This window comes from Pieris brassicae, chromosome 9 (assembly GCF_905147105.1).
Source record: "Pieris brassicae chromosome 9, ilPieBrab1.1, whole genome shotgun sequence".
NCBI lineage: Eukaryota > Metazoa > Arthropoda > Insecta > Lepidoptera > Pieridae > Pieris > Pieris brassicae.
Window position 1 is genome coordinate 12811186 of NC_059673.1, and position 24110 is coordinate 12835295.

Here is a 24110-nt window from a genome sequence, read left to right on the forward strand (position 1 = left end):
TCGAACCATTGACTTCTGACATTCATATTCCTACTTAAACCTGACTCCCTACGGCCGCATCCCTCCCATCACTTGAAATAGCACCCGGAACGAGCTCGACACCGGTCACGCCGTCGACTTCTGGTAAGGTGAAGTCTCGGTCGCGAAGCAAGTCGCCGTTCCGAAGCTTCCGTTGGAAAGCCGCTAAGAAACTGCTCACTGGAACGCACCATAGTGATGATGAAGGTACCCCTGGTAATAATAATTGTGGATGAACCAATGGAAAAAAACTAAGCTCTTCACCGTTAAATGAAGTGAAAGCAAATTTTTCTAAATATGTACATACCTAACGTATACGTGTACAATATACGTACACGTCATCCACAATTGTACGTTACCACAAATTGTCTGCGTCTGCGACGAATGCTTTGTGTGCTGTTTGTTTGTTGAGCGCATGATCATGAATTATGTACACATATGTACATTATGTTGTGCATTAATAAAATACTATCTAGAAAACAGAGTTTCATTTGAGTAGGTTCACATAACGACGTATCAAACCACACGTGATAGTTTTAAGGACATATTCCGTGATAGAGTGTGTAATCGATTTAAGTAATTCGCGTCTTGCAATATGGTTTTTAGTTTAGTAGTAGGCTTTCAGGATAGTTCTTGTAAGCCTATTAAGATTTACAGGGCTCCTCGAATGCTTAGTAAAACCTGTGTCTATGTCCAGAGGGAGCAAGTCCCGGAGGTGAGGATGAAGGTGTCGAAGGCATGTTGGTCCGCAAACACGAGTGGGAATCCGCCGCTAAGCGTGCATCAAACAGGTTAGGTTTGGGAACATATATTTAACACGTATTATGAATTAAAACACTACCTCTACTAGAAAGGCTTTATTGCCCATTAAGATACATTGTGAACGAAACAGTTGAAGTAACGTTTTTTAAATGAAAAATATGCAATATGGAAGACTAGATACATATCTATTATTATTATATTTTTGACTATGAATTATATTCTATAGATAATATACTTTACTATAGTATACTATAGATATATGACTTTTTTTACTTTACTTTAGTATCTCACGGTAATATATTATTATTTATTTTATTAAATTAAATGTTGATACTTCAGATCGTGGGACAAGGTGTACGTAGTAGCAAAGGATGGGCGTATGTCCTTCTACAAGGACGCGAAGGCCTACAAGGCGGCGCCGGAACAACACTGGCGCGGAGAGGCACCCTTGGATCTTAACGGTGCTGTTGTGGAGCAGGCTGCCAACTACACTAAGAAGAAGCATGTCTTCCGTCTAAGGTATGTACTGTAATACACATACAGTTAAATAATGTATAAAGATGATTCTAGTTGCCCCTTCTGAAAGGTAGTTCTTTGTGGAGAAGAATGAGCAAGAAAATTAGTTATGAATAATATTTTGACGTCCCACAGGTTATCGAACGGCGCGGAGTTCCTCCTTCAAGCCCACGACGAGTCGGAGATGTCGGGTTGGGTGGACGCCCTGCGCTCGCGCACCGCGGCCCCCGCGCCCCGCTCTCATACGCTGCCCGCCCCGACCCAGGCCGAGCCCAAGCGGCGCTCCTTCTTCACGCTCAAGAAGAAGTCAGTCGCCACGCTCACCTACCTTTTCTCGCCATAGCATGCGCCTCACCACACGTCTGTACACACTTTACGGGGACAGCTTTCCGCCCGAACACCATTTCCATCTCTTTCAACTCTACACTACTACCACACCAACATACACACACCACAATTTTAAACTTGAATTTCACCCTTAATTCAGCACGAATGTAACCATTGATTTTAGGGAGCGTTCAAGTATTACGTCTCGCAATTTTTGGGAATTCTTAACAATCCCCCCCCCCCCCCCATGAAATGCCGCCGTAGCGTTTTCTGTATCCAATAACATCCAAAACGTTTCGTGACCACCCCCAGTGCCTCTTTATACCTAAAACTTACCATTATCGAATTATTAATAATGGATTATGGTGTAAAGTACTGGAAAGTGGAAAATAATATTATCAATAACGAGTAATTCAATCCCCGCCCCGCATCGTAACGTTTTACAAGAGAACAGACCCCCCCCCCCCCAAATTCGTTCAGTAATATGTACTTGAACGCTCCCTTATCACTAGTAGACTCACACTCTTATATTTTTTTAATGAAATGTTCTTTTGACTGGGACAATCTTAAACAAGACTAGCCTAATTTTAGTGTAGTAAACCCTTATAAAACTAAACCGGTCAAAAACACTGTTATTTAAAGTATTCTTTGTCTCTTTCTGTCAAATTGTGTTTACGCTGTGATTAAAAGGGACAGTTTTTTGTGAATGAGTTCGCAATTTGTAAATAATTAGCCTTAAAGTTTATAGAATAACTATACATTTGGTTTAAGCACACAAATAAACAATTGCATGATATACTAACAACTACTAACCTTTGCATGCTGCTGCAATTATACTAACAATTATTTTTAATTCTATGTCCCTATTAAATATTTTAAAATTTATAATTCATTTAATTAATGAATATAAAAAATAATTTATCGTTAGTCTTGAAACTAAATGCATGTGATTATTGACATATTATATTTAGTTTTTTTAAATAACCGCTTTCGCTGGTTTACAAATAACTATATGACGAGTATAGTGACCGTTTCCGAAGATTAAAAAAAACCTTGAATTTAACTCCATTTTGATTTACTATATAGCTCTTAATATCTCAACGGTTCAAGGTCACAAACAACGACAACCGTTCTCCAGAAATATTAAGATTACATTAATTTTTAAACCATAAATATGTTAAGAAAACACTTTTTAAACGGTTTGTATTGATATTATAAACTTATAATTATTTACATTATTTTAAATTTTCCGACGTTTCGCGTGCTTTACAGCGTGCGTGGTCACGGTGACTGAAGACAAAAGGTGTCAAAAGTATCAAAGCTGTAGAGAAAGTTGTGTTATCTGTATTTCTCTTTCGTTCGTACGTAATACATTCGTACATAACTTCAATCCGTTTAAAACGTGTTTTCTTTATGTGTAAAAGCGATGTTAACATAAGACAATACCATTAATATGCTTAAATTGTACTATCTTATGAATTCTTGCCTATGAATTAAAATAGATTTTTGGGAGCGGTCACTAGATACCTGATTTTTTTTTTATTAAAAAATTGTTTTGTTTACAGCTAAACTCGTGTGCAGAGACAGCCGTAGCCTCACACGTTTCTCATTAGACCCGCGTCCCCCCGTACTGAGTGCGAACACGTACACGTACAAGCACGCCCGCGTACGTTTCCGGGACGCCGCATTTCTCACGACGCTTGCTGCCGTAAGCTTTGCTAATGAAGAAATCGTGAGCGGCCCTTTCTCACAATTTGTTATTATTTTGTTGCGTACAAATACGTTAAGACTGTTCGTGAGTGTCTGAATATTTCCCTCGATCGAGACCCACCCCTTTCGTATAATTGTTGTCACTTACTATTTTAAATATGACGTTAAAAAAATCTAAATACGACACTATTTATTCGAACTTAGCGTAATTCAGATGATAATTTATTTATATAATATATTGGAAATTAATATATATATAATATATTCATTTGAACTAGAATTGTATTAACAGCTTGATGATTTATCACATTGACCAATAATTTATGGACGGAATTAATTGCATTTGTGGATGGATATGGCATTTAACATTTTATCCCAGTTTTATCGTTTGACGGCTCGTTGGATGTATGAGCTACGTATGTTAGGAATAATTTCCAATAATAAAGTGTCTTCTAGTACTTCGACGTCGTTATATTTATATGGATTTCATAGATTTATTGCGTGTAGACTAGATGGTAGTCGGAAAGCGAGCGACGTCGGAGTATGTCTTATAATTGTAAGTACGCTTTGCCTGCGCTTCTATTAACGTATTATTTCTTTATTTAACTGCCATTTTTTTCACAAATTGTTATTTTATCTTATACGTATCACCTTATTAGATTTACTATCACATTTTAGTTTACGTAATATTGTATAGATTGCGCGCGGTGTCGCCGCTTCAACGCAGGCGCATTACGTTTAAATATTTTATTTTTAAATTTTACTTTTTTGAGGAAATATAATAAACGATGTTTTCAAATAGTTGTGTGTTTTATTTGTTAATATAAGTTGGTCTACACGTACAACGGAACAAATTGCGGAAACTTGAGTCCATTTCCCAACCTTTTACTTGAAACTGGCATAAAGTCAAAACTATTGCAAACTATATTTAAAAAAAACTTGAGTCCTCAAAATTTGGTTATGGCAATTGGAAAACAGTTACCTTATCATTATTTAATAAGAATAGCCTGTCTTTCATACTATTAAAGAGTAGCCCCACGAAATAATAGTATGAAAGGCTTATGTGGATGTCGCAGCCAACTAGCTGAATAAGCCGTTCAATTAACAGCCTAGTCTCTACTATATATCGCCGTTTAACTATCCGCCTAAATTATATTCAGCCATTTGTTCAAAAAGCTAGACAAATGACTTGAATCGATGACGTTACATTACTTGCCTGTCCTGTTCATTTCAATTTAGTTCCACTTTCTGCTTCCTACTCTAAACTGTCAATAAAGCGTCAATACACAACAAATTTGATGATGTTTTCCAAAGTTGAATTACAAATTGTATGAAAGCATCTAGTGAAACTAAGAGTAAGCGTAATGACTAATAATCCATTTTAAATATATTAAATAAACACTTTCTAGAATTCAGATAAAATTGAAATTGAATAAAAAGTTGTTATGGAAGAGCTGGGAACTGTGTGTTAAACGTAAAAGGGTTTGCAAATGTTACTCATTAAAATGCCTTGCTATAACATAAGATAAATTGTATAATTGCTATTTCGTAAGATTTACCTTGTTTTGAAATAAATTTTCTTGAGCCACTGAGCCAAACACTAAATATAATAATCAACGTAATACAATGATTTTTTTTATCAAATAAATAGGATGTGACTTTTGGGTCAGATATTCCATGTCAATATAATCTCTAAGTACTCGATATCTCACGGAGATAAAACTTTCTCATCGATAACAGTTCTATTTAGTTTGTTAAACGAAAATGTGGGGAATAATATTATATACGGGATTATTCACAATCAGCGTCTCATCGATGAGTTCAAGGATTATAGACGGAGAACAGAGTGAACGCAATTCAAGACCGTATCAAGTAAGTACGTACTAAAATTACTTAATGTGTTATTATCAGCCTAAACCTTATTTCCCATGATCCCATCATATCTCTTTCGTAATAACTCTATTGAGAGTAGGCAGTCTTCTGCGTGGTCTGCAAATATAAGAAAATGTTTCCAAAGAAATATCACATTCCAAAATGTTGCTATATATATACATTATACATATTCTAATATTTTTATTAAACATCATATATGTGCTTTAACAATTTTTGTTAACCCAAATAATAGTAATAATTAAAATTTACAATATAATACAGTTACAATTATTAATGCTGAAATGAAATGTTTAGATAGCTTGTACTACACAAAAAATACCTTATTTAGGTACATAAGTTATAGATTAATCTTCGTTATTTTGTAGGTGTTATGATTCATGTAATTCCGGAAATAAATGAAAGCTTAGTGACGCAGACTTATATCTCATGAGCATAAATATTTTGTTCTTCTATATATATATAGGTGGCTCTATACCTTCGCGTTGGAACCACGGGACAGTTGGGTTTCTGTGGGGGCTCTTTGATAGACCCTCGGTGGGTAATTACCGCTGCTCACTGTTGCTTCCATGACGAGGTCATTGTGGATAACGTTCAGGTAATGAAAAAGCGACGACAACTTTTTTGTAAGTAATTTTTTTAATAGGTAAATATTTGTAAGTGTGTAAGTTCAAAAGGTTCAAGAACATTATATATATTATCAGGTAGAATGCTAATCATCTATTTCCCTAGAGAAAAATAACAATGAAACAGTACGAAACTGTCTCTAAGACTCCCGCTTGTTTTAAATTGTTTGCATGTTTTAAATAATAATATTTTTTTTATTCAGGCTATATTAGGTGCCTACTCATTATACGACAGGTATGAGAATGGGCGTCGAATTTTGAATGTCGAAGAAATCATCGTCCATCCTGACTGGGATCCCATGACCTTCACCAATGACCTCGCGTTATTGAAGCTTGCTAATGTCATCCAAATTACTGGTAAGTATGTTTGCCTTCGGTAAATTTGTGATTAATTAACTACATTCAAAGACTACATTCGCTCCGGGCCACCGCTTGCAAATCCCCCCCCCCCACTATCAAACGCAAATTCGGCCTCACATGGAATACTGTTCTCTGGGCGCGGGCTCCCCAGTACTAGCTCCTTCCACTTGACCGTATTCAACGAAGAGCGGTTCGAATTGCTGATCGTCCCGACGAATTATCACTCTCCGAGCGGTTTGATCCTTTGGCGTTGCGTAGAGATGTGTCGTCACTCTGCATCTTCTACCGCATTTACTATGGACATGTTTTAGAGGAGTTGTTCGGTCTAATAGGTAGAATACAAGAACCAATTCGACCAATTCTTAAAGGCCGGCATAACTCGCGAGCCCTCTGGCATTAAGTGTCCATGGCCGGCGGTATCACTTAACATCAGGTGAGCCTCCTGCCCGTTTGCCCCCTGTTCTGTGAAAAAATATTTCAAGAAAAAAGCCAGATAGTATTGCATTCAAAATATACACAATAATTATACTGAAACGTCTCTTGCTGTAGATATTTTTTGTTACAATAGAAACAATTTTCTATGTCTAACTAACAGAAACTATTCTCTCCCGTAAAATAGATTTGAAAAGCAGCACACATACACTAGTGCACTACTTCAGTAATGTAACTTAAATATTTATTACATAATTACAGAATCTATCAATATAGCAAGGCTGCCTTATTTAAATATATCAGACAACAATTTCGCTGGACAGGCCGGGACAGCATCCGGATGGGGAATTGCGGCACCACGTAAGATATAAATCCCCTTTTCATTAGATAGGTCTATAGACAGTTAAACTGCAATAGAAAATTATTTGGTACTGAACCTTTACTTACGTTTTAATCAAAAATATAAACAATTTATGAGTGACAGCTCATGATTTTTGAATCATAAAATTATTTTAGTTAGAAAAAATAACAATAAAAAATTCTATATTATCCTAAAGTTTATTTTATCGGTGAATTAGCATAAAAACGAAAAGAAATACCTATTTTTGGTATAAAGTTTCTTTGATAGTTATAGTTATAGTAATATGTAATATTTATTTTTTAATTTGTTTTCATACATATAGAATTACCGCGCGATAAGAGTTTTACGTTTACATAGTGTCGCTAGATGGCCACTACTAGTGACAAACAATGATCAAGTGTAAAAAAACATTTATTTAAATAGTTACATCTGCAATTAAAAATATAAAACACGGTTTTTTCCTACATACAAACTTTTCCCAATTATTCATTTCGTCTAAAATAAGCCGTAAGCATAAAATATCTAAATTTTATGCTTTTAAAAAACGATAATACTGGAAATGTTTTGTGAATATAATAAAATACGAATGTTATATTTTTATAGAAGTGACATTCGTATCACCAACTCTTCGACAGAAGACGATGACTGTGATTACAAACCAGCTATGCAATGCGACGATGTTTGACCAGCTCCCGGAAAACGTAGTCTGCGGTCTTAGTTCATTCTCGGGCACTTGCAAGGTAACTTTCAACTCTGAGTAAGCTTCAGGGTCTAACGCTAAATGTTTCCTGTCAAATTCAATAAATTTTTGAGGTCTTGTCTGGACTTTACTCTTGTAATTGTTCAAAAACAGATACAGATACTGATTTACTTTTTTGTAAAGATAATAAAACATAAATAAATCAATGGCGCTACAACCTTTTTTAGGTCTGGGCCTCAGATTTCTGTACTGTTTCATGATCGTTTGTGAATTGAATAGGCTAGTAGGTGATCAGCCTTTTGTGCCTGACACACACCGTCGACTTTTTGGGTCTAAGGCAAGCCGGTTTCCTCACGATGTTTTCCTTCACCGTTAGAGCTAATGTTAAATGCGCACATAGAAAGTCCATTGGTGCAAGGCCGGGGATCGAACCTACGACCTCAGGGATGAGAGTCGCACGCTGAAGCCACTAGGCCAACACTTCTCTTTGTAAAGATAATGCTTTTGTTTTAATATCTGCATAAAATTATGCGATCTAATTGATAGTAAACTTTTTCAGGGAGACAACGGCGGACCTCTTACTGTTGTCTATCACGTTACAGAAGAAGATATATTGGTATAACCGTTTTTCTCATAGTTTCAGTTATTATAATATCTAAAAAGTAAATAGAATAATACATACCAATATCATATAATTGGACATATACATGGGAATACTGAATTCCATCACATAAATGCAATTTTCTTAATCTTATTATTAGTTAGTTAATAATCTTAATTTACAAATTTACCAGGCGCCAACCGAAATCTTTAATTAGCGCCTGTGTACTTGAACCCTATGGGCCAAGAGTCTACCCAAAGTAAAAACATTGGTTTCTTGAAAGATATGTCTTTTAGTTAATGTTATCATTCGTGAAGTAGTTTAGACTTATTGTACATTTTCAAGTACAGTTGTAGTTTTTTTTGTAATACAATCGTCTCGTTTTTATGTATCTGTTAAGATGCATAGATCAGGGAATGAGAATATAAATTGAGAAACAAAACAATAGCGTTCGCTTTGAATCTGATTGGTCAAAAGCATCTAGTCACGTGACGTGATATCATTCGTTTCAATGCCTCCGACACTATTATATTAGTATATTCCCAGAGTGAATACTGTTTACTAACACACAGTAGCGTTAGCAAGTATATTATGTATTCTTTCGTTCTACATTCTCACTACTCAGTACTTTTGATTTAACTACGTGGGTAACACTGAAAATGTTTAGAACAGGCCAGTTAGAAACATTGCTAATGAAACATTTTTTTAATTTCCAATTCAGACCTCTTTGGTAACTTAATGTATATATATAGCATTAATTTGTCATTAGTTTTTGTGAATTGGCGGAAAATCTACAACTCTTGTTACACGTGAAAATGAACCTAACGCGAGAAAATTTTCGGTCAATGATTTATTATGACTTTCGTTGTAGGCTTACTCAACAACTTCTTTACAATTAATATACAATTGGTTTAACGAGTTTAAGTGTGGACGTAGCAATCTCAATGATGATACGCGTAAGGGATGTCTTTTAACAGCGACTACTGAAAATAACATCAGTGCTGTGCGACACGTGATAGAGGAAGATAAGAGAGTGACTTATCAGCAGATACGGGCAAGCATAGGCATTGGTATGAGTCAAGTCCAAAAAATATTACACGAACATTCAGGCGTTAGCTTTGTAACAAATGGATTCCCCATACTTTAACCGACGAACAGAAACATCTTTGCATGGAATGGTGAATATTTGACTACGGTAGGTGTCCAGATAATGAGTCATCCGCCATACAGCGCCCTGTGACTTTCATTTATACCCAAGAACTAAAGTTAAAATTCGAGGTATTCGCTTTACGAGCCCTGAAGATGCGGTGAAGGCTTACGAAAATGCCATATAAGAGACCCCTAAGGAAGAATGGGCCCACTGCTTTTCTCAGTAATTCCATCGAATGCAACGATGTGTAGAGAGGAACAGAGATTACTTCGAAAAACAATAAAAGTACTGGCAACATTCTACATTAAGCCGTTTTTCATTTCTAAACATTCATTTCAGTATTACCTAGGTATTATTGTTTGGCATAGAACCTATCGCAAAATAAATTATGATGAATGTTATCATTACAGATTGGTGTAGCGACATTTATTGATTCAACTGGATGTAATGACAATTTACCATCGGTGTTTACAAGAGTTCAACTATTTCTTCCTTGGATTAGTAATGTTACGGGTGTCGACTTGGTTTAACTGGTATAGTCACCTTCAAAATCAGTTATTAAAATAAATTTACTCCAATTCAACTACTTATCTTACTTTAATTAATAAAAATAAAATTTTGTAATATTGTGTACATTTATTTATCTGAATTCATTGTCGTTTTTAAACTTTAACGAACATTGTTTATTTTTGAATTCTAGAGAAAGGAAATAGTTGGCTAAAAATAAAATAACACGTAATATAAGACATTTATTTCTTTCATTCCATAGATTACAGACAACAATTGGTGTTGGCTACTAGTTCAAGTGTGCGACAAAGCTCTCCTAAAAATGTTAAATGAAAAAGTTCACATTCTTAAAACTTACGACTTATATTATCATATTCTATACTTTGCTGACATATTTAAAATTATTAAAATTAAATTCATAACACATTATTAGCAAAGTACAGAAAAACAAAATTATCACTAAAAACTGTTGAGACTAGATATAAGCATTAGAACCTATTTTTTAATTTTTAAACAGCTTTCAAAACTTACAATAAAACTGGCCAAACAGGCACACAAACTTTATTATTGAGATTATTTAAATTTATACAATAGCAGATAGCGTTTTTATTGAATAAAAAAATAAATGGCTGAAATTCTATACGTAATTAGGAACAAACCGGGAGCTACAACCCCTCTATATGGGTAAGGTTTTATTTTTTAATAACTTTTGTTTCAAGCAGGTCATGGTCATATCTTGTGTCTTTCATACCGAATTCCCTTTACCGTACGAGCAAGTAAAGAAACCAATGGCGCTCAAGTGTTGCCCTCAGATTTCTCTATCTTTAATGGGAAAGTAGGTGATCAACCTTTTGTACCAGACCACACGCTGTTTATGGGTCTAAGGTATAGTTTCTTTTCGAGTGTTAAGTGTGTTTATAGAAACATTGGTGCGCTATCAATTATATATTCGCCTTAATTTCTGTTAAGGAACTAAATAGCTAATGTAAGAACCCTATTTAGATCTGGGTCACAGATTGTATATTTTATTGACAGGTTTATACAACACAGAGTAGGTTTGATATATCCGCTTCTAGTTATTGCTTTCTGTATTCGTATAGAATTCGGCCATTTTGTGTCGCATTAGAGAAAGGTGTAGAACACATAATTAGCTATATCTACAAAAAGTATTTATTTACAAGCCTCTTTGCACCATTTTCATAAATTTTCACTTCACAATTCCATTACTTTATGTACAATTCAATGACGGAAACATAATAAATAATGATTCAACTTAAATAGATTAAATTCTAAAAAGGAAGCATTAATAATAAAGAATTAATTAAATTAACATACAATATCACAGTTCATTTATGCAAAAAAGTAGAAATATAAAATGATTCCAAATAGCGCGTAATATGGCATTCTAACGCATGACAGCACTGACAGCTGTGGAAGTGTTGCCACGTAGCGCCTCAAAGTCAACCTGCTTGCCATGCTTAAAAATATTTTGGTGGTAAATCGCATCTTTATTGTGAGTTTGCACTACAGCGTGATTATTCGAATTTTTAAACCAGGAGATAAAATTTATATAAATAAAATATAAGAAAAATAATATTGACACAATTCATAGTTTTTATACAATTTAAGGCATTTGATTTATATCATGAAACAGTCGGCTAGTATTTTTTTACACGAAGTAAAACAATAATCAAGACTAGCTTAAAAGGATTTTAAATCAAATTATTTTTTAAACTAATTAATTGATTAAGTCGGGCACAGAACTTTCAGAATATAGTCAGTGAGCAGTGTCGGGACTGTGGGGCTGTCTTCATTTATTGCCTTAAGAACTGGAAATATATTATAATATTGTTAAAACTATATTCATATAATATAACAACGGACAGAAACGCAGTATATATAAAAATAATAATAATAAGTTTTACGAAGTTAAGAAAATATTTAAACTTAAAGTTCTACTGTAATAATAATGAAAAATGCATTTTTCTGAATATAAAACAATTAACAACAAAATATCTATGTATCTTTATTAAGAGTTGCTTTAAGAAAATTTAGAAACTATGTGTTAATATTAAAATGTAAAACTCTCCGCAACTATTTTAGTTTCAGTCATATAAATATAATATGGGTGAAATGGGATTAAACGACGAATAAAATGTTTACTTACTCTTAATGAGCACTTGGAGAGACTGGTTGTCCGGTGGTCCATTGTGTAGGTGGAACGGTATGACGGTGGTCAGATACTGAAAATTAAAAATTACACAATTTTACTAACAAATTTCCAGTACAGTTTCGATAAATAATTTTGAATTTATTATGTAAAAAGAATATTTTAAATATAACTACATTTTTTTATGTAACATGAAGCAAACGGGCAGGAAGACTCACTTGATGTTACGTAATACCGCCCATGGACACTTGCACTGCCAGAAGGCTCGCAAGCTTTTCTAGATATATTCCTCCACGCATTTCAAACATTTACAAATTCATTTTACGCCCGCTTTCAATAGAGATAGCGCATATTTTTGTATGTAATCACGAGACACGAGGCTAAGGAACTTTGAATAAAGTGTTCGCAACGCCGCCTTGCGTATGTGTCGCCGACTCTTGAGCGAACGGTAAGGTCTTTTCTTATATATATGACAGAATTTGGATGCCGTTTTCTCAATAACCGTATCGCTGATATCGCAAACCGAATATTGAATACGGAATCAAAATCGGTCTATTGCTATTAAGGAAATTGTTAAGAATCGAAAAAAGATGTGTTTAATAAAACTGCATACAAAAAAGACATAATCCTTCATGTACTCCGCCACCCACCTTCGATTCCGAGTTGATTCCCGGAGCAGGCGATCGTTGCGGGCCAATCCTCTTCTTCTTCTCGACGTGGTACTGTCTCCGCTTGTTCTGTACGGCCAGCAGAAGTGATATGAACGTGTTCTTCAGCTCCTTCTCGTACTCTAGCTCATCCCGATGGGCCAGCTCGGCTATTAGAGTTTCGGAGAATTCACGAATAAGCACCTCAAGTTCCATGAAGATCTCGTTAAGTTGAGCGAGGGAAAGATGACGTAGTTCTGAAATAGTATCATTTACAGTACAGTAGAATAAAGCATCTCCGCTCTTATTAACAAAACAAGTCAATCAACGGCGGATCAACAAATTTTGTATAATAAAATAATATTCTTACATAAAGGAATACAAAATTGAATGCGCACAAGGACTTATAAGCCAATATCAGATCACAGAGAGGAAAAAGCATCGATTCAATTTTTTCCTCGCATCACCGCCATGTGGAACCAGCTGCCTAGTAGGATCCTTCAATAAAATTGCGTACCAAGTCATAAAAGGCCGGCAACGCACTCGCGAGCCCACTGACATTAGAGTGTCCATGGACAGCGGTATCACTTATCATAAGGTGAGCCACCTGCTCCTTTGCCCCATGTTCTATAAAAAAAAATAACGAAAATTGTTTTTCTATGTGACGGCCGCTATGTACAGTGTATACCCAAACCTAGTTCTTTCGAGCTGATATAGCTTTTGTTAATGTTTAATAAAATAAGATATGCCCGCTGTAGTGTTAAGTTACAACCTGTTTCTCCCAATATACGGACACCTGCGATCGTATTCGTAATCTAACACTATCTCTTTAAAACATTTCTTTCGAAAATTATTGATTTCTCGAACTTCACATATATAAAACCGGTATTGCTACGTTTTTGGTCTGGGCCTCAGATTTGTGTATTGTTTCGTCATTTGTTTTTTCTAATAAAAGTAGGTGATCAGCCTTTTGTTTCTGACGACTTTTTGGGTCTAGCAAATTCCGGTTTTCTCACGATCTTTACCGTATGAGCAAGTACTGAGCGTACATAAACAGATAGTCAATTAGTGCATAGCCGGGGATCGAACCTACGACCGCAGCAATAACAGTCGCATGGTGAAAGTACTAGGCAAATAGTACAGTTAAATTTTTTTAAGGTTTCCTTTTTTATCAATTACATTAAAATACTATGTAAATCAAATGGAGCTTTAAAAATATATTACTATATGGTTTATCAAGTATCACACCATATTTTGTACAAATGTCATGTATATCGTCGGCATATCAGTTAATGATTAATATAATTAATTATTACATCCACGTAGAATTCATCACGTTGTATGGTTTGTATGTGGGAGTGCTACTATGAAGATACACTAATTGCATTTAATAATCGCCAAGTGGAAGGACAGTAGGAGATACACGATAGAGTGCACTCCTCCCTCAAAGGCCGGCAACGCACCTACTACAATGAGTATCCATGGGCTACAATGATTGCCCTTCATAGGCGTCTCCTAGGCTCGATTGCCTTCCTCTTATATAATAATAATTAAAAAAACAATTCGACTTAGGATCCTTCAAGAAAAGAACGTACCAATTCTCAAAAGGCAACGTACTTGTGATTCTTCTGGCATTGGGAGTATCGATGGGTTATCACTTAACATCAGGTAAGCTTATTAAAAAAACGTCTAGAATATTTTAACGAATATTAACTTGTACTAAATATTGCGTGGTTCAAAATTTCCTTCCATTTAGAAGTTCGTATAACAAATAGAATTCAAAGAAATCAGTGTCTCATGTTTCATGACGTGCTGAGCAAGTGATAAGGTTTATAGTGTAGCGTGTCCGTCTTCTAGCTAAAGATATCGAGTTCCACTGTCCTTATAAATGTGTGTGTCATTTTATTAAAACAAGTCGAGACAGTCACTAGCATTTTAAAGGTTGGTTTTCTACAAAATAGCTCAAATCGCAATGTGAAACTATATAAAACGTTAGTGTACACACGTAAGAAGTGAGACTTCTTTATGACCTTATTTTATGAAAAATGATCTACAATCTGCAACTTTACAGAAATTGGTTAAATAAAGTTAAATTAGATAAAGTTTAACAAAAGGCTTTTATTATCATATAGACATTACAAATAATACAATTATTTCATTTTACCTTATTACTACTAAGATTATTATATAATTTCATTAATTGTAATAGACTTATTACTAACATTGTTATCGTTATTATATATTTTTGTTATTAATGGCTTCGAATCAACCGTGGTAGGGACAAGAAAAAGATGGCGCGTAACCGAAAAATGTGACGGTAATTATTTTCCAACGCCGATAAAGAAGTTTCACTTACACACGAGCATTCAATTTTATTTCAAGTCCACACGTAGCCGACATAATACTAATCATATAGATATAAAATTACAACCGAATACGGTCGCAAAAATTTTACCTATTTCGGAGCAAATCTTTACAACAGCTTGCCGACTACACCTAGATACGAGATGAAATAGTAGCCTGCGATGTTAGAGGTAGATGGACTCTAATGCGACGGTAGTGTGATATATTTATTTGACTTTATGTTTTTCATATATTGCTTTCTAATGTAATATACATGTCAATGTTTTTATTGAGAATAAACTTCCTTGAACCTATCTAGAACTATATAGAAATTAAGGTAATTTTATATGAGATTTTAGTATCAATTGAGCAAGTCATAACAATGCGAAATGCACGTTAATTATTAATAACTTGACAACAAATAACGAATGGTATTTGTTATATTTAAATCCGTGCGTACGTCAAAAACGACCAATGACAATGGTCACATGTCGTTACCTGACAGGTATGAAATAAAATTTTATTAAAATAATGAATTACTGCATGTAAAACCTTGTTTTTAAAGGTCCATATATCACGTCATGATCGATGCAGCGTCGCGCATATGATTGATAGTTTGACCCGAATCTGTGTTGTTCATCTCGTTACGAGCTACATGGTCACGTACCAGTTCGTTATGGCTTTTAACTACCGATGTTAAGAAGCTTTTTTGTATCGAGTTAGAATATTACGTAAAATACGCTTGTGTGCATAATACTATGTTATGTCTGTGGTTTGTAAGGTTTCTTTGTTATTACGTATGCGATTTGTTCACCAATGTTCCATTTTTGAATATATCATTTTGTATACTTTTTTATTAGGGGAGACGTCAGGCACAGATTATATAAATAATTTAGACATGTGTTTTAGAAAAAAAAAATCGAAAAATATACAGTGCATCTGCCCCATGAATTTATTTATTTGTTTTCCAGCATGAAAGGTTTACGGCCATTGTTATTTACTATGAGTTAAATTCCGCAGTCGCGTGAGATCGAAATATATACCATAACGCCAATGCAATAGACACGCGACAAGCCGCCAATTAACTCCATGCGGTTCACTAATTTGTGTGTTACATTTGATAATGAGAATAGATAATAATAAGCGATCTTGGTGGCCACTACACGTCGTGATTCAATGGCCTGTCATCCAGCTATATTCTAAGAGTAGCAGAGCCAGGAGAAGATACATACTTCTGTGCCCTAATAAGAAATGAGGGCAAATGATCCTACGGGACAGCCATAAACTGCAGTCATCACATGGATATTAATTTTAGTTGGTTTTACGTTTTAGGCGTAAATACATTTCAACCTTGCCTATAAATAAGGAAACTAAATATATCCAGATTTTGCTTTAGATTAGACTCGCAATACATGCACCTAACCATGTCTAGACAGACAGTGTCTGAGTGGTTTAGATGACTTGAGTAGCGGATGTCGTCTCTAAAACGCTATAACTTCGAACACATTCCCATTTTGTTATGTAAAATGTATTTAATTTCAACAGCTTATAATTTTAAAAGGTCTTGGCTTTTACTAAGTATTTGTCAAAACCATCTACCAAATAACATCGCAGGCTACTATTTCATCTCGTATCTAGCTGTAGTCGGCAAGCTGTTGTAAAGATTTGCTCCGAAATAGGTTACATTTTTGCAACCGTATTCGGTTGTAATTTTATATCTATATGATTAGTATTATGTCGGCTACGTGTGGACTTGAAATAAAATTTAATGCTCGTGTGTAAGTGAAACTTCTTTATCGGCGTTGGAAAATAATTACCGTCACATTTTTCGGTTACGCGCCATCTTTTTCTTGTCTCTACCACGGTTGATTCGAAGCCATTCAAAAAATCAGGGAAAGGTAAGATTCTTTTTACAAGTTAGACATTCTGGCAGCAATTAAATACAATTTCATGGCAAGGCATGCATGGTTTGGCTTTTTCGCGGCTCCTATTTTAGTATTTATTGTATTTGGTTGACGTACCAAAACACGGTCACATATCTGAATAAGTTATTAATTGATAAACAATTCTTTGCATACAGAAATATAATACAATTGACATAATTGAATGAAAAGAAGGGCAACTTGCGGTCTTGTCTCTTTCAAGCTATCTCTTCTAGGCAACTACTGTTAGAAAAAAAATTAATTAAACTAACTGTTGTGGTATCTGGCAGAATGACCAGCACTGTGGAACACGTCTTCTCTACAGCAAAATGCTGAGCCAGGGACAGTTACTACCAGAACACACACAGTACACACTTAATATATATCTTATTCATTTCTTTTCTTTCCATTACTTTTTTTATTATGATTATTTTGTGTGTGTTTCAGTTAAAATACGTAAGTTATTTAGACATAGTTAGCAATTAAAACATATGTAAACAGTGGTCGGGACGACATTTAAAAAAATGTATCTCTATATGCGATATCGTGTTGGCTAAGACCTATTTACCGAATAGTATTATATATTCTCTATATACTCCATAACCTTGAAGGGCCGAAAGCATTGTTATGCGCAGAGTTAGTAGCGACACTTATAATCCTCGGCTACAAATCAATACGAAGTTGTCATAACCTGAAACGCGCTAATGAAGTCATTCTAGCTGCGATACAAACAAATTCTCGACCTCGGCCTTTGGGCCAGTCAGTGATTCGACTGGTCGGACCACACAAAATGCTTCCTTCACAAATTCCAAGTGAAATGAGTAAGCTTTCAGATGAATAAAGTACCTTGTATTTGTTAACTGGCACCGGTTTTACAGAGAGAAAATAATTAATTAAATGATCTACTCACTGTCTTCATAAAGAGGAGAGTTGAGAACTTCCTTCCCCTTTTCCAAAGCTTCGTTGTACTCGATTATATTGTCTCCCTCAGATGACGGAGTCTCTTGCATCATGTCATCTATTTCTTGGATCACCTGAAATTAAAAAAGAAATATCATTTATTCATTATTACTCGTAAATCTTTTACTTTAAGATTAATTTATATATACAAGGTAAACAGGGACAAAATAATATGAAATATGTGGCTTGCAGACTCAAAGTATTATGTTTTATATAACAGTCAGGTTATCTAAAAGAAATACTTACTTTTAAGAATAATAAGGACGGTAAACAATTGTTTACAGATAAAGATTTTTGGATCACAAGTGTAAAATATCTACATGAATACATTTATGAGAACGTTACCTCATCAGCAGTTTTAACGGGACACTCATGGTCCTGATGCAGGCCGCCCAGGATAAGCGCGTGCATGTCCAGATCTGAAGCCACTGCCTCATCTTCGGAACTATGGATCTCATCGTCCGGCGTCATGGTGCTCTGCAAAAATATAGCAGTTTATACCAGCTATAAGAATCTAATAAATTCATTTTACGAAAGCCACTGAAATATATTCTCCAATGGTTAACGATTGGTTAAAGAAAGTCTTCGGAATGACCTTTTCTAGCTTTCGAAGCTGCGGTGACTTGTTAATATAGCGAACTATTTATAAAATTTATACCACGCACGCTGTAAAGCACGCGAAACGTCGGAATATTTTTAATTTAAAATTATGTAAAATAATTATTAGTTTATAATAATACATAGCTTCAATCCGGTAAAAAAGTGTTTACTTTCAATTTTTTACTTATCAATTTTTAATTATTATTAGTTCTATGTAGGTTAAGAGCAGTGCTGGCTTCAGCGTGCGACTCCTATCTCTGAGGTCGTAGGTTCGATCCGCGCCTATGCACCATTGGATTTTCTTTATATGTGCACATTTAAAATTTGCTCGTATGAAGTAAAACATCGTGAGGAAACCGGCTTGCTTACGACCCAAGAAGTACGACGGCTGGTGTCAAGCACAGTTAATCACCTACTTGCATATAAGACTGACAAATTATGCGCCACTGATTATTTAATGTTAATTAGGAATAGTATAAGCACTGATAATATCGGGGTTTACGGGTTTTCGTTTTCCTCTCACTCGCAAAACCGTAAAATATGTTCGCGTTGAATAATGCGTTCCTGAAATAGAGTATATGATTCACGGACACACGGCCGAACTCATTTCGCCGCGTAATTTTGTGTAAGGTCATTGAAAGTGTTACACTGACTGTCACTTGTATGATTATTACAATGTATACAACTGATATGGCAAGTGGTTAAGCTTGATTTTCAGTACTGGACAACTGCTTTTTTGTAAGGAATCTTGCTGTTCGCATTAAGGGCCTTTACAGCTCAGCTCGGGCTGCTTTGGCGAGCGTAGCTCGGCCTGATATGACGTTTTATCCCGCGGCTAGCCCAAGGGCGTCTACCGTGAGACTCGAATCTCGGCTTGGGCCGTCGCGGGGTGGTCAATCGCCTGAAGGGCAGGACGGAAGCTCACTGGAGTGAGCGAAGTACGTAGTAAAGGTCCTCGCATTCCCTGGTGAAGGCGTTTTTTTACCCAAATCTATTTTTATTATGAGTGGCCGCGCGGGCGGCATTTGAATTGTCATTGGCTATAGTGATTGGATCGTTCGGATCCGTTAGTATGTGTCGGGGCCTCCTACGAGCCTTTTTTGTCGGGAAGGGGTGGTAGTTGATGCTTTTATGCACCAATGGGTTGAGATGATGTTTAGCCTTGTCGAAGGGGCGTGTTGGACAACTGCAACGCCAGGCTAGGTTTAGGTTAAATTTACTTAAAATTTTATCTGTCTTTCTCTGTCTGCCTTATAGATATTCATATTGTTTCAGTTTAACATTTTTTGTATATGAATAAACAACAACCTAATAAAGGAATTAATATTTTATGGTTTTAAATTATCGTTACGTTCGACCTGTGTTTTACACAAATTTTAATTTAAATAAATATTTTAAATAATAACAACATGCTAATATCACGTTTAATATATTACCTTCTTATCACTTAGATTTAATGTTGGAATGTGCATTTTCCGTGAAAAGGACTTGGTCCAATCTATCGGCAGGATGTTTCCAAAATTCCCAGTAATAGTCCACCACATCCTGTAACAAGATAAATCAAATTATTAATTAAAAACATCGTAAATTACAATAAAAAACTTTCCCAAGAGCGACTTAAATCTCGGCTAATTTAAATCTTGTCTGATCTCTTAAATAGATCGTGAAGCTGACACGGCGTATTAGTTTATTTATATCCGAAAGAAAAATGACCACGTTATGAATAACGACAAAAATAGTTTGAAAGTTGTTTATTTTAATGTTTTGTTCTTCTATGAGTTTGTCAAAGTAAACTATGAATGCGTTAAATTTTTGTAAGAAAAAAAAAACGCAAAACTTTGCTGAACTTGTGGTTCATATTCAAAACGTTTTTTGATAGGCCACAGCTCAGTATTTAAACCCTTTTTACTGTAGTATAATTTGGAACTGATTTGGAGCCCAAAAAAATTATTAATAAATAATGAATAGCTCAAAATTTAAGTAGTATATATTCATATATCTAATACGCCATATCTTATTAAGTGCTAAAATAACAAAATTGATAATATTATTTTTTATAAAATAAGGAAGGAAGGCATTTTTATTGTACGAGCAGCAGAGTATATTCGTTCCCACAATATCCAGTACATCTACAGCTGGGACGTAGTAATTGCGCCATTCCCAATTACATTATTAACTACTCAAGGTCTGTTCGAGTGCCCCGCAGGGAATCAATGCTTGGTTTCAATCTATTTTGTTGGATTAACTTTGCACACAAAGAATTAAAATCGATATGTGAATATATTAATTTAATTATCATCAGAAATTGCCCTTTGATAAAAGAGTGCAAATTCATTTATACTAGAGGTAAGAATATACTTACTACGTCACGTATTGTCAGTCGAAACGCGTGTGAAAAGTTACATTAGATATTTGAAATACTTGGGAAGATCAAAACATAATTCTTATTAACTAATAATTTAGCAATATTAAAACTAGAGGTACTAAACGTTGAAAAACATGTCATTCAATAAATGTTGTCGATTCGCGCATTTATTGGCGGTATAACTTTGACAGATGACATTTGACACATGCCATTCACGTCATGTTTCGCATTAATCAAAGTTTTCTAAGAAGTTAACGAATGAATTTATAAATATATTATTTTATAATTGCTTTATATTTGCAGTTAAAGGCGACGTCTGTAATAGGATTATCGCACATATCAAACGGGTTCAACTTGATACGGCCAGACGCCTAATCACATAAGTGCAATGAGCTATAACCTTATTATACGCTTCATGTATTTACCTACTTTTAAAGATTTACCCTACATATTGGTAAATAATAAAATAAACTTATTGTACTGTTTTTATAAGCGTTCTCTATAATGGACGACATAACAGTGTTTTAGTTTAAAAAAGAGTACATATTTAGACGGATTATGTTTTTCAAATAAATATTGCCTTATTTATAAATGTTATCAAAACAGTCGGGTTTAATTGAATATCGCTTGAGGTGGAATTTCCATTGTTATTGAGTGGTTTGAATTGACTGTAAAAATCAAAAGTTTTCTTTCTCTTTCCCAAGTTTTATGTAATTGGTAAAATTAATTGTAATTTCTAAATTATAAGAAATATCCGTTAAATTGTGAAATTCAATTGAATTTATTATATTATTAACGAGTTTTTTAAAGTAAATTTTATTTATGCGTTCGCGTTTACAAAATACCATAATTAGTAGAGGTAGCCACAGTCAAGATCTAATCTCGAGAGTAAACAGTCATAAAATTATAAAGTATGATATAGTATGTGTAATGACATTCCTCAATTGAGTATGACGCGTCGAGATCACAAATTGGCGGCAATTTGTGTCTCCGGCTGACTCATGGTTATCACACATGCAGAGTATATCTGATTCGCATATTGATGCACCATAGATAATATTAATTCCAAATTCAAATTGCGATCCAATTTCCAATCTAACAAATTATGCAGATAATAAATTTTTGAAAGTAAAAGACAATATTAACATACTTCAATTCCCACCTCAGTCATGAGTAAAGCGACGAGTGTCGATCGAGGAAGTCATTAACTTGTATCATCATTCCTTTTTGTCATTATAAACCTTCCTTTTCCCGTATTGAATGTGGGAACTTCATTCCGGATAAAGAAAAAGCTTATATCTTTGTGATTTAAAAATATTAAATGCGATCAAATTGGTATTTATTTATTAAAGTTCACCACATAATATATAATGCTATATCTACATGGTAAACGTAAATGTTAGAAAAAATTAAATAAAAAAAATATTACACTTCCAATTTCTGATTACTAGTAAGACAGCAGATTAAGTATCACATAGGAACAATGCTTTTTTTAATACAAACGTCCCTATAAAGAAGATTAACATAAATTCAATACATTCGTTGTAATCTTTTTGTATCACATATATATTAAGAAAATATTTTCTTAATAAAATCATCTCGCAAATATGTAGGTGCTATTCAGAGTTGATAACCTTAAGCGTTATGTAAGTGGCTTATCGACGCCATGTTATCATATATATGTAGTTACAATTGCGCCATGTATGAGGAACCTACTTTTAGAATAATAACTACTTAATAAATATTTTTATTATCGTTGTAATACTTTATATTAAAAGATGTGTATTTTTCTATAATATAGGGGGGCCAATGAGCCTCTGGGATGCCAAAAAGGGCAAGTTATCCTAGCCAATGGATATATAAACCTGTCATGATGACATCTATACAATTTGTGGATTTGATGTAATACTAACTACTGGTTTTAATTTTGGATAGACTTATCGGTAAGGCTATATATACGTTGTAAAGCCTGATTTAACGTAACAAAGCGGTCAAAGTTTCAACTAAATACATTTTATTTATTAGCACGTTGTTGCATACAGAAATATAATACAACTAACATAATTAAATAAAAAAGAGTGCAACTGGCGGCCTTATCGCTTTCGAGCGATTAAACAATTTTATTATTGTAATGGACAAAAAACATGTATTCTTCCTGGATATGACAATGTATATATATATATATATATATATAGGTTGTCACAACCTATATATAGGTAACCTTCAAATTTACATGACGTTTATAACTGTTGTACAGGAGTGTTGGCTTTACCGTGCAACACTTCTTGAGGTCGTGAAACCTTGCACACTGGACTTTGTCAATGTGCCCATTTAACACGCTCGTATGATGAAGGAATCATCGTGAGGAAACCGGCATTACACCCGAAAAAACGGTGTGTGCCTGACACAGAATGCGGCTCACTTGCCTCTTAGAAATAACAAATGATCACGAAACAGATACATTCTAAGGATTTAATATAATATGTTTTTTTTTGTGTTCATAAGTTACTAATATTTATTAATTTTGTAATCTCTAACACAAATTATATAACAAAAACCAATTACTAAAGATATAGCCAAATATCAAATACATAATATATACAAACAGGTTCAAACATTTACGAAAGGAAAAAAACATTAAATATATTTAACTAAGTAATACATAATTCGGCTTTGTTGTGTGAGGGTGTGTATGTATGGTGTGATGCATGTGATTTAGCGCTATGGATATTCTTAATACTCCTAAAGCATATTCCCGATAGCTTAAACAAATCAAGGCCTAAATAGTAGTCGTTGTCCGGGCTGTGCGACACAAAACTAAGTTTGTTTAAATTAATAAATAAATTAGATTTTTTGAAGTTTGTATAATAAGTTTTGTAATAAAAACCTGTCAGATTAACACCGTCTATTTTTAGTAATGTTACTACATGTCTATTTTTAGTAATGTTATTATGCCTGTTATGATCATAATGACAAGCGAAATACCGCATGTGGCCTGAGTTTTTAATTTGCATTGGTGTTTTGTTTCATACGGTTTTTATGCGTCATTAGATCGTGTTTTTCTAATTATATAATCATGAGACCACAAATTGTTAGTACTTACAATAGTACATTTTCATAGCACTTCAAATAGGGCGAAGAAT

The 24110-nt window shown here is 34.4% G+C and overlaps 3 protein-coding genes across 15 annotated transcripts in view; 2 read left to right on the forward strand and 1 right to left on the reverse strand.

The window, feature by feature from the left end:
- The window catches only part of LOC123714691 (spectrin beta chain), a 69724-nt gene extending 65590 nt beyond the window's left edge, over positions 1–4134 (forward strand). For 8 of the 13 annotated variants that reach the window (XM_045669060.1, XM_045669068.1, XM_045669066.1 and 5 more), the window contains 4 exons: positions 82–225; positions 716–809; positions 1120–1299; positions 1432–1654. In XM_045669060.1, the coding sequence (XP_045525016.1) occupies positions 82–225; positions 716–809; positions 1120–1299; positions 1432–1639 (626 nt within the window). In that variant the 3' untranslated portion in view covers positions 1640–1654. Of the gene's footprint in view, positions 1–81; positions 226–715; positions 810–1119; positions 1300–1431; positions 1655–3188 lie in introns of those variants that run through there. The other 5 variants (XM_045669070.1, XM_045669072.1, XM_045669071.1 and 2 more) reach the window with 2 other exon arrangements.
- Positions 4135–5098: 964 nt separating this feature from the next.
- Positions 5099–10064, forward strand: LOC123714332 (brachyurin-like). The gene is made up of 7 exons (XM_045668554.1): positions 5099–5205; positions 5690–5821; positions 6053–6206; positions 6903–7001; positions 7606–7742; positions 8262–8318; positions 9864–10064. The coding sequence occupies exons 1-7, from the start codon at positions 5149–5151 to the stop codon at positions 9981–9983; spliced, it is 756 nt and encodes a 251-aa protein (XP_045524510.1). The 5' UTR covers positions 5099–5148; the 3' UTR covers positions 9984–10064.
- Positions 10065–10189: 125 nt separating this feature from the next.
- LOC123714286 (fasciculation and elongation protein zeta-2) overlaps positions 10190–24110 on the reverse strand; it is a 49119-nt gene continuing 35198 nt past the window's right edge. The window contains exons 2-7 of the mRNA XM_045668501.1: positions 20039–20147; positions 18348–18479; positions 17953–18076; positions 12781–13034; positions 12128–12203; positions 10190–11789 (exon numbers count right to left, since the gene is read on the reverse strand). Coding sequence (XP_045524457.1) covers positions 11707–11789; positions 12128–12203; positions 12781–13034; positions 17953–18076; positions 18348–18479; positions 20039–20147 — 778 coding nt within the window. The 3' untranslated portion in view covers positions 10190–11706. The remainder of the gene's footprint in view (positions 11790–12127; positions 12204–12780; positions 13035–17952; positions 18077–18347; positions 18480–20038; positions 20148–24110) is intronic.

What these genes read in the sequence shown, in the direction of transcription:
- LOC123714332 (XM_045668554.1), top strand. Translation starts at nt 5,149, where the DNA reads ATGAGTTCAAGGATTATAGACGGAGAACAGAGTGAACGCAATTCAAGA. An exon ending in GCAATTCAAGACCGTATCAA is followed by an intron (nt 5,206 to 5,689) that starts GTAAGTACGTAC and finishes ATATATATATAG; the next exon opens with GTGGCTCTATACCTTCGCGT. An exon ending in CATTCTCGGGCACTTGCAAG is followed by an intron (nt 7,743 to 8,261) that starts GTAACTTTCAAC and finishes AAACTTTTTCAG; the next exon opens with GGAGACAACGGCGGACCTCT.